This window comes from Gadus morhua, chromosome 7 (assembly GCF_902167405.1).
Source record: "Gadus morhua chromosome 7, gadMor3.0, whole genome shotgun sequence".
Taxonomy (NCBI): domain Eukaryota; kingdom Metazoa; phylum Chordata; class Actinopteri; order Gadiformes; family Gadidae; genus Gadus; species Gadus morhua.
In genome coordinates, this window is record NC_044054.1 from 30,091,247 (window position 1) to 30,104,574 (window position 13,328).

Below are 13,328 nucleotides of genomic sequence, written 5' to 3' on the forward strand. Positions count from 1 at the left end.
ATCTGTGAATCTCCTAAACTTAGGACATATGTGGAGGGTGTGACATGTTGTGCAATGCACCTTATGTCTGTTACAGCACGATAACTGATGCATTTGCATGTGTTAGCCTTTATGTCCAAGTCCTTAGTGACCAATAAAGTAATCTTGAATCTTTTTATTATTTTATTTGTTCACAGGAGAATCTTTCTGCATGAATAATATCCTTCGTACATTTTCTTTATTGCTATCATATTTGGAGCCTATAACTCAAAGGAGAATGTTTGTCAAATGTAAGCCCGGTTTTGCCGTGCTGAGAATGTGGGAATATGCCTTTTTGTTTATACATTAAGACTTCCATGTTGGTTGTTTAAATTTTTTTTTTTTACGTTAAAGTATTTTTATTTGTATTTGTGTGTCGATCGACTGAGTGTGAAGATGAACAAACTCACACACTCTCTCTCTCTCTCTCTCTCTCTCTCTCTCTCTCTCTCTCTCTCTCTCTCTCTCTCTCTCTCTCTCTCTCTCTCTCTCTCTCTCTCTCTCTCTCTCTCTCTCTCTCTCTCGCTCTCTCTCTCTCGCTCTCTCTCTCTCTCTCTCTCTCTCTCTCTCACTAATCATAACGATACTTTAGTAATTCCCGATGGGCAATGAAGATGTTAGAGAAGCAAAAATCATCATTATTAGTCGAAACTGTTAAGAAGCACTTGCCTATAGCATATTAAATAACCTTAACAAAAGCAACCTTCAATAGTTATGTTTATTTTAAGCTTAACTTTCCCTGTATGTTTGAGAGTCATATCAAATTTCAAGTTAAGGATTAGGTTAGGTACCAACCCTAATATTTTAATAACAAACCAACAAATATGCCAAATAGCAAATGAACAGACAACAAAAGATTGATCATTTGCTACTTGGCATATAGGCCAAGTTAGTTTGTAATTATTTCGGAGTGCTGGGAAACCATCCAAACTTCGAAGACGTTTAACGTTTCTGTCTAGAATACAGCATTTATGCTACTATTCTCTGTCAAAAGTCTCCATTTCCTTTTAAAATGACCGTTTTCATTGAAGAACCAAAGCGCAGAACACATCTAAGAAAAAAAATAGATAATGGAAAATAAGAAAATAAAATGCTCATGCCTTTGATCAGTCTTAATTTGCATACGCTGTCAGCACAGTTCATTAGGTTGAGCCGACCGCAGCTGGCCGCGTGCCCACGTGGACAAGACGTAAACAAACCCCTGTCCGCAACACAGCGGAAAAGGGTCTCGACCCTCTCCCCATGCCTCCCGCACCGCTAAACATAGTGAGTTCACTACTACAGCGAACACAGTTTCACCACTCTTTCCCGCAGACAGCGCGTTTGTAAACACGCGCTCTGCAAAATCTGAATGACGTAGCACAATAGTCAGCCAACCGGGCGTCTTTTTATATTAGGACAATGAAAAGCTGCCCACCAATCAGACGCGTACTACTCCGAGCGCCGGCCAATGGGCTGTGGGCCCTGATGCTGGAGAGCGGAGCACTGAAGACACTGCGTACCGCCGCTGCTCCGTCACACAGCCATTGCAGACCATTGAGATTCAGCTGTAGACCTCGGTGAGTATCACGCATGTATTACAAAAGTGTCGGTAGCGATGAAAATGAGAATAACATTCGTTGATATTTTCTTGATGCGTTGGTTTGACTCGAATGGATGATGCTGGACGTTTTCAGGAAATATTATTGTGAATAAACGTCAAAAAACAAGGTTTGCCAGACGCTAAGCAGGCGATGTAGCGTTAACATTACTCAGACGAGGACTTCAGACTAGGTGATTTGTAAAATTGGAAAATATAGATTTCGCCCAAATTCGACGGTGAACGTTGATTTTTTTTCCTAGAGATAATTTTGTATATTCGTGACTTGCTGTCTGTACAGTAATGTGACAATTGGCGCAGCAGTAATTGTAAAAAAAAATAAAGCCAAGTGGGCAGCGCTGATCCCCGTTAGCCACAATGGTAGAGGACTGTGGGCCAGTCATTGCCATTGCAGTGCATTGCGAGTCTGTCAGCCTGTCATGGGAAGACCTCAAAGCATGGGAATTTAAAAACAAATACAGAAATAAGGAAACATCGGGAAAAAGCGACGTCGTCTGTGAAAAAATCAGGCAGTAGCTTTTTAACATTTCTAAACGAATGTCATGAAACAGTGAGAACAATATCCCGGAATTTGCGCTTTACTGTAATGGCTGACTGTATTCGCATAGGAAAGCAGGCAGTGAGACGGCCAACCGTGGAGGCGCAGTTCAGCTCAACTTTTTCCAACGTCAATTCATAAACAACCCTGGGTGTAACTACATACCCGAATGAGGGCGAAATAAAATTCAACCTTTGCTTATTGCAGTCACGCCAACGGGGTATTTTTCCCGGCCTGCTAAAGTGTATAAATCGCGGGTTTAAGAGAGGTGGTGGCGGCGGTCGCTCTGCCCTCTAGCTGCACGCAGCGCAATGGCCGTGCGCCGACACAAAGAGAAGGAGCCATATTCTCCATGTTAGTGGATGAAGACAAGCGGCCATTCTGAGCACCACCGAGTCCCCACAGCACCGTCCATAGAGCCAGCGCACACCCAACGCGTTACTATACAAGGCGGCTATGGCAATGGAAATGTATCGGAGGGAAATTTTGTGTCCGATCGCCGGGTTCCCTGACGTGTTTCTCGGGAAGCAGAGCGACTAAGGAGGAGGGAGGAGGCATTTGAGGCAGACTTTCTTTCATGAAGAAGGCTTTCGCACAAAATGGAAGAAGAAATATTGCCGTCGTTGTTGACCTCCTTTTCCCACAACGAGAGCCTATGCGCCATCGCTACTTCAGGATTCACACTTCACATGAGTTACAGTTGGGTGCAGTTTTAGCAGGAACAACCGTTTTTAATCCGGTTTATCGCGGAACATGAACTATAATCGCGGAAATACGACATGTGTCATGCGTAGATTTTTGTTGTATTTAACATGTTTATCAAATAAAGCAAATGCATAAAAAAAATATTGTCATAATTTTGGGTTTTCAGCTTTTTGAGACATGAATATGAACACTGACATAAGGACATCGTTGGTGTTGTTTACGGTTTTAGTTCGGTTTTGAGGAATTTTAGAATGAAACATTACTTTTCCAGTCCAATGATTTCGCCATGGTCGAGGCTGTGGAAGCGGATGGTATATCAACTTAGTGCCCTCAGCTTCGTTTATGTTATTTAATGCGCACATACGTTTATGAAACGTGCGTGTTTTCGGCACGCGTCAAGTTGCCCGTCAATCACGCATGCAATCTTTTTATAATAACACGTTCGACTGGGAATGAGCGATTCGTGTCATGAATTCAATTGACGACACCACTGTTATGACTTAATTTTAAGCTGTTGGATAGTATAATTTAATTAAAATAATTTTAATAATTTTGAATTTATTTAATAACACAAAAATACGTAGCTATTATAGGCCTACATATCCTATTCAGTAACTAATTAATAAAAACCTAAATGTTGTCTGTCTCGTTGTGATTCTGCCGCGGTAGTGTGCTTCACTGACTCAATCAAAATGTTTTGTAGATACTGTCAAAATGGGGAAAGATCCGAGCAAGCCCCGCGGGAGGATGTCCTCCTATGCCTATTTCATCCAGACCTGTCGTGAGGAGCACAAGAAGAAGCACCCAGAAGCCTCTGTCAACTTCTCCAAGTTCTCAAAGAAGTGCTCTGAACGCTGGAAGGTAGGAAACATACCATGAATAGGCTGAACTAAATATTAGATATTTATTTTGGCTCGCTTGCCCTGAGTTAGGACAAAAGCTTGGTTGCAGTGTAGACATATACAGTTAACACAGATATAGGCCTACCTGAAAATAACAATTTATATATTTTTGAAACTGAAATCGAACAATTATTTTTTTAATCCCAAGACCATGTCAGCCCCGGAGAAGGGCAAGTTTGAGGACAAGGCCAAGTTGGACAAGGTGCGCTACGAGAGGGAGATGAAGACCTACATTCCACCAAAGACGGAAAAGAAGAAGAGGTTCAAGGACCCGAACGCCCCCAAGAGGCCACCGTAAGTAATGCACTTAAAAACACGAGTCATTTCTATGGAAACACCGAGGTAACCAGACCTTTCCCTTCCCAACATTCAGGTCTGCCTTCTTCATCTTCTGCGGGGACTTCCGTTCCAAGATCAAAGGGGAGACCCCCGGCCTGACCATTGGAGACGTGGCCAAGAAGCTGGGCGAGATGTGGAACAACACCGCCTCAGAAGACAAACAGCCCTACGAGAAGAAGGCCTCCAAGCTGAAGGAGAAGTACGAAAAGGTAAGGACCGCCAGGACCGCCAGGAACACCAGGAACGTTAGCGGACCTGATTCTCAACACAGCCGCTGTGTAACAGCTACACGATAACTCAACCGTTACATTAGTGTAAACACTAAGATAACTCAACTGATATATCGGTGTAAAAACTGTAAGATAACTCAACTGTTATATCAGTGTAAATACTGTAAGATAACTCAACCGTTATACAAGTGTAAAAACGGTGTAAGATAACTTGGGGCCTTCTAGTTAAGTGGCCATTCATAATGTGGGCTCAGCACTTCACTATTTCACCGCACGTTAGAGAAACAATCCTGGTCATGTTGCTCGAATGCATGCTAATGCTAGGGCTGAGACTTAGCGTATTGGCCGTCTGTGTGTGTCTGTGTGTGTGTGTGTGTCTGTGAGTGTCTGTGTGTGTGTGTGTGTGTGCGTGCGTGCGTGCGTGCTTGTCTGTGTGTGTGTGTGCGTGTGTTGTAAATAGATATAGCGGTAGAGACCTAGCTACAGACGCGTTGCTCCGTCCCATTGACCATGGCCCACGTTGCCCCCCAGGATGTGGCCGCCTACCGCGCCAAGAGTAAGCCTGGCCCCGCGGCCCCGGCCAAGGCCCCCGCCAAGGCCGAGAGGAAGAACGACGACGACGACGAGGACGACGACGAAGACGAGGACGACGACGATGAGGATGACGACGATGACGAGTAGAGCGCAGGCCCCAAAGCTGCGGTCGCTGCTTCCTCTCTTCTTGTTTATATAAAGCATTTAACCCCCCCCCCGTTTACATGGTCCACTTCAAGACACTATGAGATGAACTGTCACCACGCCCCCTCTGTTCGTCTGTCCCCTTGCAGCGTTAGTTCTGGTTCTGGTTCGGTTGCTAAAGTTCAAGGCCACACACAAAGCAGGCGATTGAGGTCCTTCACTCGTAGAAGTGGCTTTTATTCGGAAGCGCGTCGAACAGTACAACATGGGAGAGCGCTCATGTCATGGTGTCTTTAAAAAGGAAGTTAGTTTTTGTTTTGGGTGTGGAGGGATTGCGGGCAACGCTGTGTATATCGGTTGTTTTTATGCTGTACAGTTTAGTTCTCCCTTTTTTTTTTTTTATAGTTAACACTACGACGTGTTTGGTCTGTATCGCTCCCTCCCCATTGTGGTAGCGCCCCCTGTGGTAGACTGCTCTGACCCGGTGAGCGGTGGGGGCCGTGGTTGTACTGACGCTTGCTGAAAGTGAGCAGCGCATAAGGTTCCTGAGTTTCGGTTCTTCGGTTTGTCTTCTCTTTCCTGTGTGTTCTTCGGTTTAAATGACCAGTTATCAAAATCGACGTATCAAAGCTGTTATACTGTCTTTTGAGTACCACTGTAATCGCAAAAATATGGAGAAAAAAAATATGCTTATGGTTGACCTTTTAATTGCTTCTGATGTCAATAAACATTTTTTTAATATAATTTGTTTTATGTGTGCATCATTCTGATGTTGTGTGTTAGGTTTTATGACTATGATTTCCCATATTTTATGATTCCTTAAATAAGGCTTGTTATGATCGAAGTGAATCACAGAATAAGTGTATTCGGATAGTGAAAGAGAAATTAAGACGTGTATTTAACATAGCTTTTCATACCAGACCAAATAAAGTCAAACCATGTATTTATGTTCTTTCTAACCCTTCCTCATCACAACAATCAAAAACATGCGATCATTCTTAATGACTATCAGAAATAGCGCGATATCCTTTTTAGGATTGCTGCTTTTCAAGTGACTCATTAAATGAATGATATTCGTGTGTTCATCGATGAAAGTAAACCAGCCATCATGACCTGGTGGAGAGACTCTACCACGGGCTGAACACTGCGGTGATCATCAGTGACACCTTGCTGTTTTATTTAGCTTGAGCTGCTTCCCTATGTTCCCTCCATGATGGAAAAAACATTTATGTAAGAAGGATTATGCCTGGGAAGAACCCAGTGACCTAAACATGCAGTGCGACGGCACCGATTTGAACACTGTTTACAGTGACGGTCTTACGAAACAACGTAAACGGATTTTTGGCTGTCTTAATCTTATTAAAGCTAGTTAATGTAGTGCCTGGGTCTGAGTTTACTATGTAGCAGTACGGTATAGCAGACAGTAGTGTCAGCATAGACGTGGGGATGTTGAACGCCTCATCTCTTATGTTCACGGGCTAGGCTGCTGACCTCTGACCTTGTGTGAGACACCAGACCAGCCACCGATGCAGTCGCTGCCCCATGCTGTTTCCTGCTGTGTCGAGTTATTCCAGTTTTACATCATGTAATCCATTCCGTCATCTCTTTAATCAAGGCGAAGGAATGGAGTTCATATCCATTTTTACTCCGTGTTAATTGGTTAACCGGAAGAATCGTCAGGCCTGCAAGTGAACGCGTTCCCTCCTTGAACTTTGACCTTGGCTGCATCGCGTTGAGCGTGATTCTGTACATTCGTGTTTTTCACCTAAATTCCTACTTCTATCTGTTAGTATAAATCTAAACAGTAAAACAATTATTAAATATTGAATATGCCTTCTTGACTGTGGTCGGTTGTTTGTTATACAAGAGGTCCAACGGCGCCCCTAAACTATTCACGCCAGCTTTATGTTTATATTTAGAGAGCGTATGGATTTTACCAGACTACCATCTGTTCACGATTACTGATCACAGAGCGACATCTAGTGGTGAACGTTACGTCCATATTGAGCATTATTGAGAAAAATAATTTACAATTAAAACATAGGCTATAGGCCTATAGGCAGCACATCTCTCTCTCTCTCTCTCTCTCTCTCTCTCTCTCTCTCTCTCTCTCTCTCTCTCTCTCTCTCTCTCTCTCTCTCTCTCTCTCTCTCTCTCTCTCTCTCTCTCTCTCTCTCTCTCTCTCTCTCTCTCTCTATACACATATATACTTAAAGGTTGTATAGGTGATTTGCTTTTTTGGCCATTTTTGCAAAATTACTTGAAATCCTTATCATAACCCGCTTACAGCCACTGAGTTAGAAGTACTGACATGAAAATTAAACAAGTCAATCATCTGTGGAACGGGCAGGGCTCGAAAAACTCCAGCCAATCATTTCCATTGCCACCGAGTTGCATTGGACAGTAAGTACGTCAATCAAACTGTCGTACTGCACTCCCCCTCCCCCGCGCCCCGCGCGCGACCCCTTCGTGCAGTACTCGTGACCCAGAGCAAGCTCCTGTTTGTTGTTATCCTGCGGTAGCTACTGGAACTAGTTAATCCACATTTGGACCTAGCAGTAGAAGACAATTTCCATGGCAGACAAGACGCCACCATCCCCACCACCACCACCACCACCAGCAAAGAGAAGGAAAACTGTTTTTCAGAGAGTAATTGATAATAAAAACGCTGAAAGAGAAAAACTGAAATCAAGAATAATCCTAGGCGCTGCTTTCGAACGTTGGCGGCAACTGAAGGACGAGAAGGGTCTAAAAACCGATGCTTGTGTGGCGGTTGACCTAGTTTCAAAGTTTATACCGTTTATACTCGGTAATACCTGTGTGGAGACGAGTGTATTGCTCGGTGTGAAAATGTCAACACCGCGGCAACCCTAGTGAAAACCAGGACTTCCAATACAATTATATGAAACAAACATACATTTTCTAAAAATAGTAATGATTTATGTGACCGTTTAATGTTTATAACATCTGGTCCAACCATTGCAGCGAGAACGTATTCTCAGCAGGGGGTGCTGGGAAAAAAAAAACTCAGCCTGCACTAGACTCGCAACTCGTTACATTGGTAAAAAAAAAATGTATAGCAGCGCAGCTCAATTACACCAGTGCATGCGCGGACAGTTGAAAATCGATCGTTCACATCCAGCTGCTCACAGAACAAGTTCAGCGCACCACCGCTACCCTCACACTTTTTCATATAACCTTTTTTCAGCACTAGGTCATATGAGCATTAAATAAATGCTGCGTCTCAAAATGCCTTGGACAGCAGCGAGGATGACTCGCTTTGCCACGGGCCGAAACAGTTCGGAGCGACCACAGCCAGAGCGAACACAGCGGGGCAGAGGAGTGTCAGGAATAGTCTTTGGTGTACACATCAGTACGGCCTATTTGCACTACTGTTTAGTGGCAATGCAGTGTTTTATTCGATGCCTTTTTATTTTCGTATATTATTTCAATGAATACAATTTATTTATTCATAAAAAACGGATCTGGTCTTCAAATCTTTTTTCCAAATATAGGTCGTCTTACAATGGGGTTTGTGTTTATATTCGGACCAATACGGTACAGCGGGCGCTCACATGACGTTAAGCATTTCCTGGTGCATAATGTGACGCTTCAGAACCTAAAATCCCGTTTCTCCCCGTTGACACGACAACACATAACCGGCGTTTTCAGAAATCTCCACTTTGGCCGGAGTTTTTAGAAATGATCGTTTTCTGTGATAAGACAGGGCCTCGGACAGGGGGTGTTGCAGCACCCCCAGCACTCCTACTTCCCGTGGTACTGGGTGCAACTTACAGCTGAATGTAGTGCCATGTTGTTCAACGAAAACCTACGCTAGCCTGGCTCGCTCTCGCGCATCTCTGTTCGCGCTCGTGCATGATTGCGCGTCCAGGTACTTGGAATGGGTGGAGTCAGAGTCAGCGTTGAAGGAGAGGGGGTAGGACCATTTGAGTTGTGTATTTTCAAAATCTGCTGGCGTTTCGCAAATCACCTACCCAACCTTTAATGCTCCCCTTTGGCCTGGACCTCCTTATGAATCTCAGCCAATGTGGCACATAAACTTAAATTTAAACCTAAATCCTCCCTGGTCCTCTGAGCGAGATCGCGATTGTTTACAGTCCTGGTTCCACAACCGTAGAACGAATTCCCTCCAGACCTCAGGTCAGCTGAAGCCCTGAACCCATCTTACAAACTCACACGCCGGTTGGAACCTCAACCTTCAGACGGCATCTTGGTGAATTAACCTTGCTTTCTATCTGCCTCTCTGTCACTTATTCCTGTTTCTATATCGAAGCACTTTATTATTATTATTATAATAATAATTATTATTATTTATATTTTTCTAATGTATTGCCTCTGAAAATCACCCATGTATTGTTTTGCAGGTCCCCACATTCAAGGAGGTGGGATTCTATGATCATTCGAGGATCCAAAATGATTTCTGAGGAGCGATTATTTGAAGATGAATAAACAGTTTGCTTCCATTTCTTGATCTGTGATGGATTTGCTTATTACGCTGCTCGCCTTGTCTTCTGGAGCTCAGTAGCTCCGTATTATACATTATACTAGACACACGAGTACCTAAGTTCCCCGGCAGGGGGCGCCGTTATCAATGGCAAAAAGAGAAGGCCGCGTTCCTTACAAATCAAACGTAGGCCTACGTCATTTAAAGAAAACCATTAGGTCAAAGCCTACGTGTTGAGATTGTCTGTTACTTTCATAAATCAAATGGTTAAGTGATTCAACCTTACATCGTAAAAACAAACATCTTTCCGAAACCCTTTAGTCAATGGAGTACAGAACCCTCAGACAGCAACAAATAATCAGTATCACCAGAGTCTACTCTACAGGCTTTGTGTGTAAGGCCATGACACTGACCATTCTGTGTCGGAGTGGGAGGGATTGCATAAATGATGAAAACACTGGAAAAAGAACGTGAAACTAAACAATTGATCAATCAAACAACGATACTGAGGCTTTTTGTGTGTGTGTGTGTGTGTGTGTGTGTGTGTGTGTGTGTGTGTGTGTGTGTGTGTGTGTGTGTGTGTGTGTGTGTGTGTGTGTGTGTGTGTGTGTGTGTGTGTGTGTGTGTGTGTGTGTGTGTGTGTGTGCGTGGGAGTCTGCTTTCACCAGCATCCGGTTGTTTCTTCGAGCACCCATTGGAGAACCTATCCCTCGGAAGCAGAGCACTCTACGATCGTACCGTGCAGTGCTGTAATGCGGTTCGGTCAGGATGCTCTCGAGAGACGCGTTTCCGCAAGGGCTCTCTCTTGAATGTCCTCAGGAAGTCGCGGCACCGCGCGGCCTTGTTAATCAAAGTGGGAGGAGATACCAACGCGCGAGACCCACCGAGGCCCGTGGAGATTGGAGAAGATGTGTATAGATTGTATAGGGTGGAGGAGATGTCTATTTATTTAGACCAAGTGATTCAAGCGAACATCAGTACCTCATTGGACGCCACATTTGTAATGTTGACACCAGTCCTGAAGAGCTTCTTCCTCCACACATAGGTGGTCAACACACCACTAAATATACTTGTATGGGCCCTAAAAGCATGACTTCTTTGACATTCTCCCCGCTGCAGGTCAAGAAAAACCAAAGGCTTACCTGGGTAATTCAGATTCTGTAGGAGTGGCTTATTTACTACTACACCCATTTCCAATATAAATGAATACTTACTTGTGGTCGGGAGATGCTAAATGATCTACCTCCAGAGCGCAAGCTTGTTTATCCTGTGTCTCTGAATAAACCGGAGGTTGAACATCTGCCCTCTCCAAGTCACACCGAGCCCGAAACCACGATACAACAGAGGAGTAAATTACATTTCATCAAGTACGTCTCCACCCTCTCTGGGCTGGTGAGCAGGTAGTATTTTAGGGCGATGTTCCACCCGAGGTGAGATGCTGATCAGTTCAGTGAGTTGAGCACCCAGCTCCGAAAGGGGATGTACATTTAAGGCATTTAGCAGATGCCTTTATCCAAAGCGAACCATACACACATTCACGGCGAAGTAAACCACGCAAGGCGACAGCCAGCTCGTCGGGAGCAGTTAGGGTGAGCTGTCTCGCTCAGGGACACCTTGACACCCTAGGTAGGAGGAGCCGGAGATCGAACTAGCAACCTTCAGATTACAAGTCAACCCACTCTACCTCCGACCCCCCCTCCCATCATGTACAATTTGATCCAGTCCCACCGCGTTCAGTGCTGAGTCTAGTCCCATAAGGGAGGGTGTCCTCCATGGACCTGATGGGAGCGTTGGATATGCCTGTGTCCCGCCACTTTTGGCCGATCCGGGGACCAGCTCTTCTCTGAACAGGTGGACGGTGCTCATGGAACCGGCGCGAGGTGCCTCGTGCTACGGCACTGCGCTGTACTTCTGAGTCACGTTGGCCTGTGTGCCACGTTTTTTTTTCTGAAATCATCTGTGACAACAAACCCCTGACCAGCTGTCCCGTCGCACGCGTCAACATTGCGGCGCCAGGGACGCCATCGGGAGCCAGGTAGCCGTGGTGCTCTGTGCAGATCAAACGAGATCCTTCTCACTCTCAACCACCACCACCACCATCACCATGACCATCACCATCACCTGGTGGTGGAGGTCCTTCCACCACCAGAGTGAGATGTCTGGTCCTTCTCTCTCTCTCCACCTCCACCAGAGTCAGATGTTTGGTCCTTCTTTCTCTCTCTCTCTCCACCTCCATCAGAGAGAGATGTCTGGTCCTTCTTTCTCTCTCCACCTCCACCAGAATAAGATGTCTGGTTCTTCTCTCTCTCTCTCTCTCTCTCTCTCTCTCTCTCTCTCTCTCTCTCTCTCTCTCTCTCTCTCTCTCTCTCTCTCTCTCTCTCTCTCTCTCTCTCTCTCTCTCTCTCTCTCTCTCTCTCTCTCTCTCTCTCTCTCTCTCTCTCTCTCTCTCTCTCTCTCTCTCTCTCTCTCTCTCCCTCTCTCTCCACCTCCATCAGAGAGAGATGCCTGGTCCTTCTCTCTCTCTCCACCTCCATCAGAGAGAGATGCCTGGTCCTTCTCTCTCTCTCCACCTCCACCAGAGAGAGATGTCTGGTCCTTCTCTCTCGCTCTCTCTCTCTCTCTCCACCTCCACCAGAGAGAGATGTCTGGTTCTTCTCTCTCTCTCCACCTCCACCAGAGAGAGATGTCTGGTCCTTCTCACTCTCCAGCACCACCACCAGACCAAAGTGAGATTTCCGTGATGTTTGGTCGTTCTCACTCTCCATCACCACCTCCAACACCACCATGTAGGGGGTGGTGGAGGACCAATGATATGATAGATATGATGTGATATCAAAACTTTATTTCAGACTCTGGTCACTAAATAGCATAAGACAAACACGATAGAAAACTACGAGGGAGTCCAGTATTCCCCTCAGCAATGAGTCCAGAAGGACTTTCAGATCAGACTCTCTTGTTGTCTTGCTTGAAGCGAGTTTAAACTTTGCTCGGTGTCGGTGGGCGAAGACTTGTTTTTGACAGGTGTGTTTGTGTCTGTTCCGTGTGGTCGGTTTGTCATTGTGCGGTGACAGTGCCGTGCTGCGTGTTGCGAAGCACGTTTTGCGAGCCCACAGAGTGTGTGTAGGTGGTTGTTCAGATGTGTCGAGTCCCTGCAATGCCGGCGTTGTCATGTTCTCGTGGCCGGTGCACCTTAGTCATCACGGATGGGCCCGGTCATCGTGATCGCCGCTGAACGCCCGTGAATAACTGATGACTAATGAACTGTTTTAGGCCTGAAGGCTCATGCCTACTAGATAATGTTTTAGCAGCGTGATAGGGAACGGAGGGGTTGGACAAAGAGGAGCCAGGCTATTCTTGTTTGAAGAAGTTAAGAGTTACACACATAATAAGACCTGTGTGCGTGTTTGCTCTTGGATGTCGTATCCCTCCTCACAGTTCAAAGCTTACTTAAGCACATTATCCGTCAGGGAAGGGAGAGTTGCTGTGTGTTCCTGTTTTTTTTATTTCATGTAATTAATGCATATATTTACTTGAGGTTTGATTCTGCCATGGCTTTCTTGGAACATCAAATGCATCTATCCATCTTTAGATAATGTTTTAGCAGCGTGATAGGGAACGGAGGGGTTGGACAAAGAGGAGCCAGGCTATTCTTGTTTGAAGAAGTTAAGAGTTACACACATAATAAGACCTGTGTGCGTGTTTGCTCTTGGATGTCGTATCCCTCCTCACAGTTCAAAGCTTACTTAAGCACATTATCCGTCAGGGAAGGGAGAGTTGCTGTGTGTTCCTGTTTTTTTTATTTCATGTAATTAATGCATATATTTACTTGAGGTTTGATTCTGCCATGGCTTTC

General features: G+C 45.1%; 1 protein-coding gene across 1 annotated transcript; it reads left to right on the forward strand.

Moving 5' to 3' along the window:
• Nucleotides 1-1,461: 1,461 nt before the first annotated feature.
• On the forward strand, nt 1,462-5,754 carry hmgb1a (high mobility group box 1a). The gene is made up of 5 exons (XM_030362022.1): nt 1,462-1,577; nt 3,565-3,722; nt 3,912-4,057; nt 4,137-4,311; nt 4,864-5,754. The coding sequence occupies exons 2-5, from the start codon at nt 3,576-3,578 to the stop codon at nt 5,011-5,013; spliced, it is 618 nt and encodes a 205-aa protein (XP_030217882.1). The 5' UTR covers nt 1,462-1,577; nt 3,565-3,575; the 3' UTR covers nt 5,014-5,754.
• Nucleotides 5,755-13,328: the final 7,574 nt, after the last annotated feature.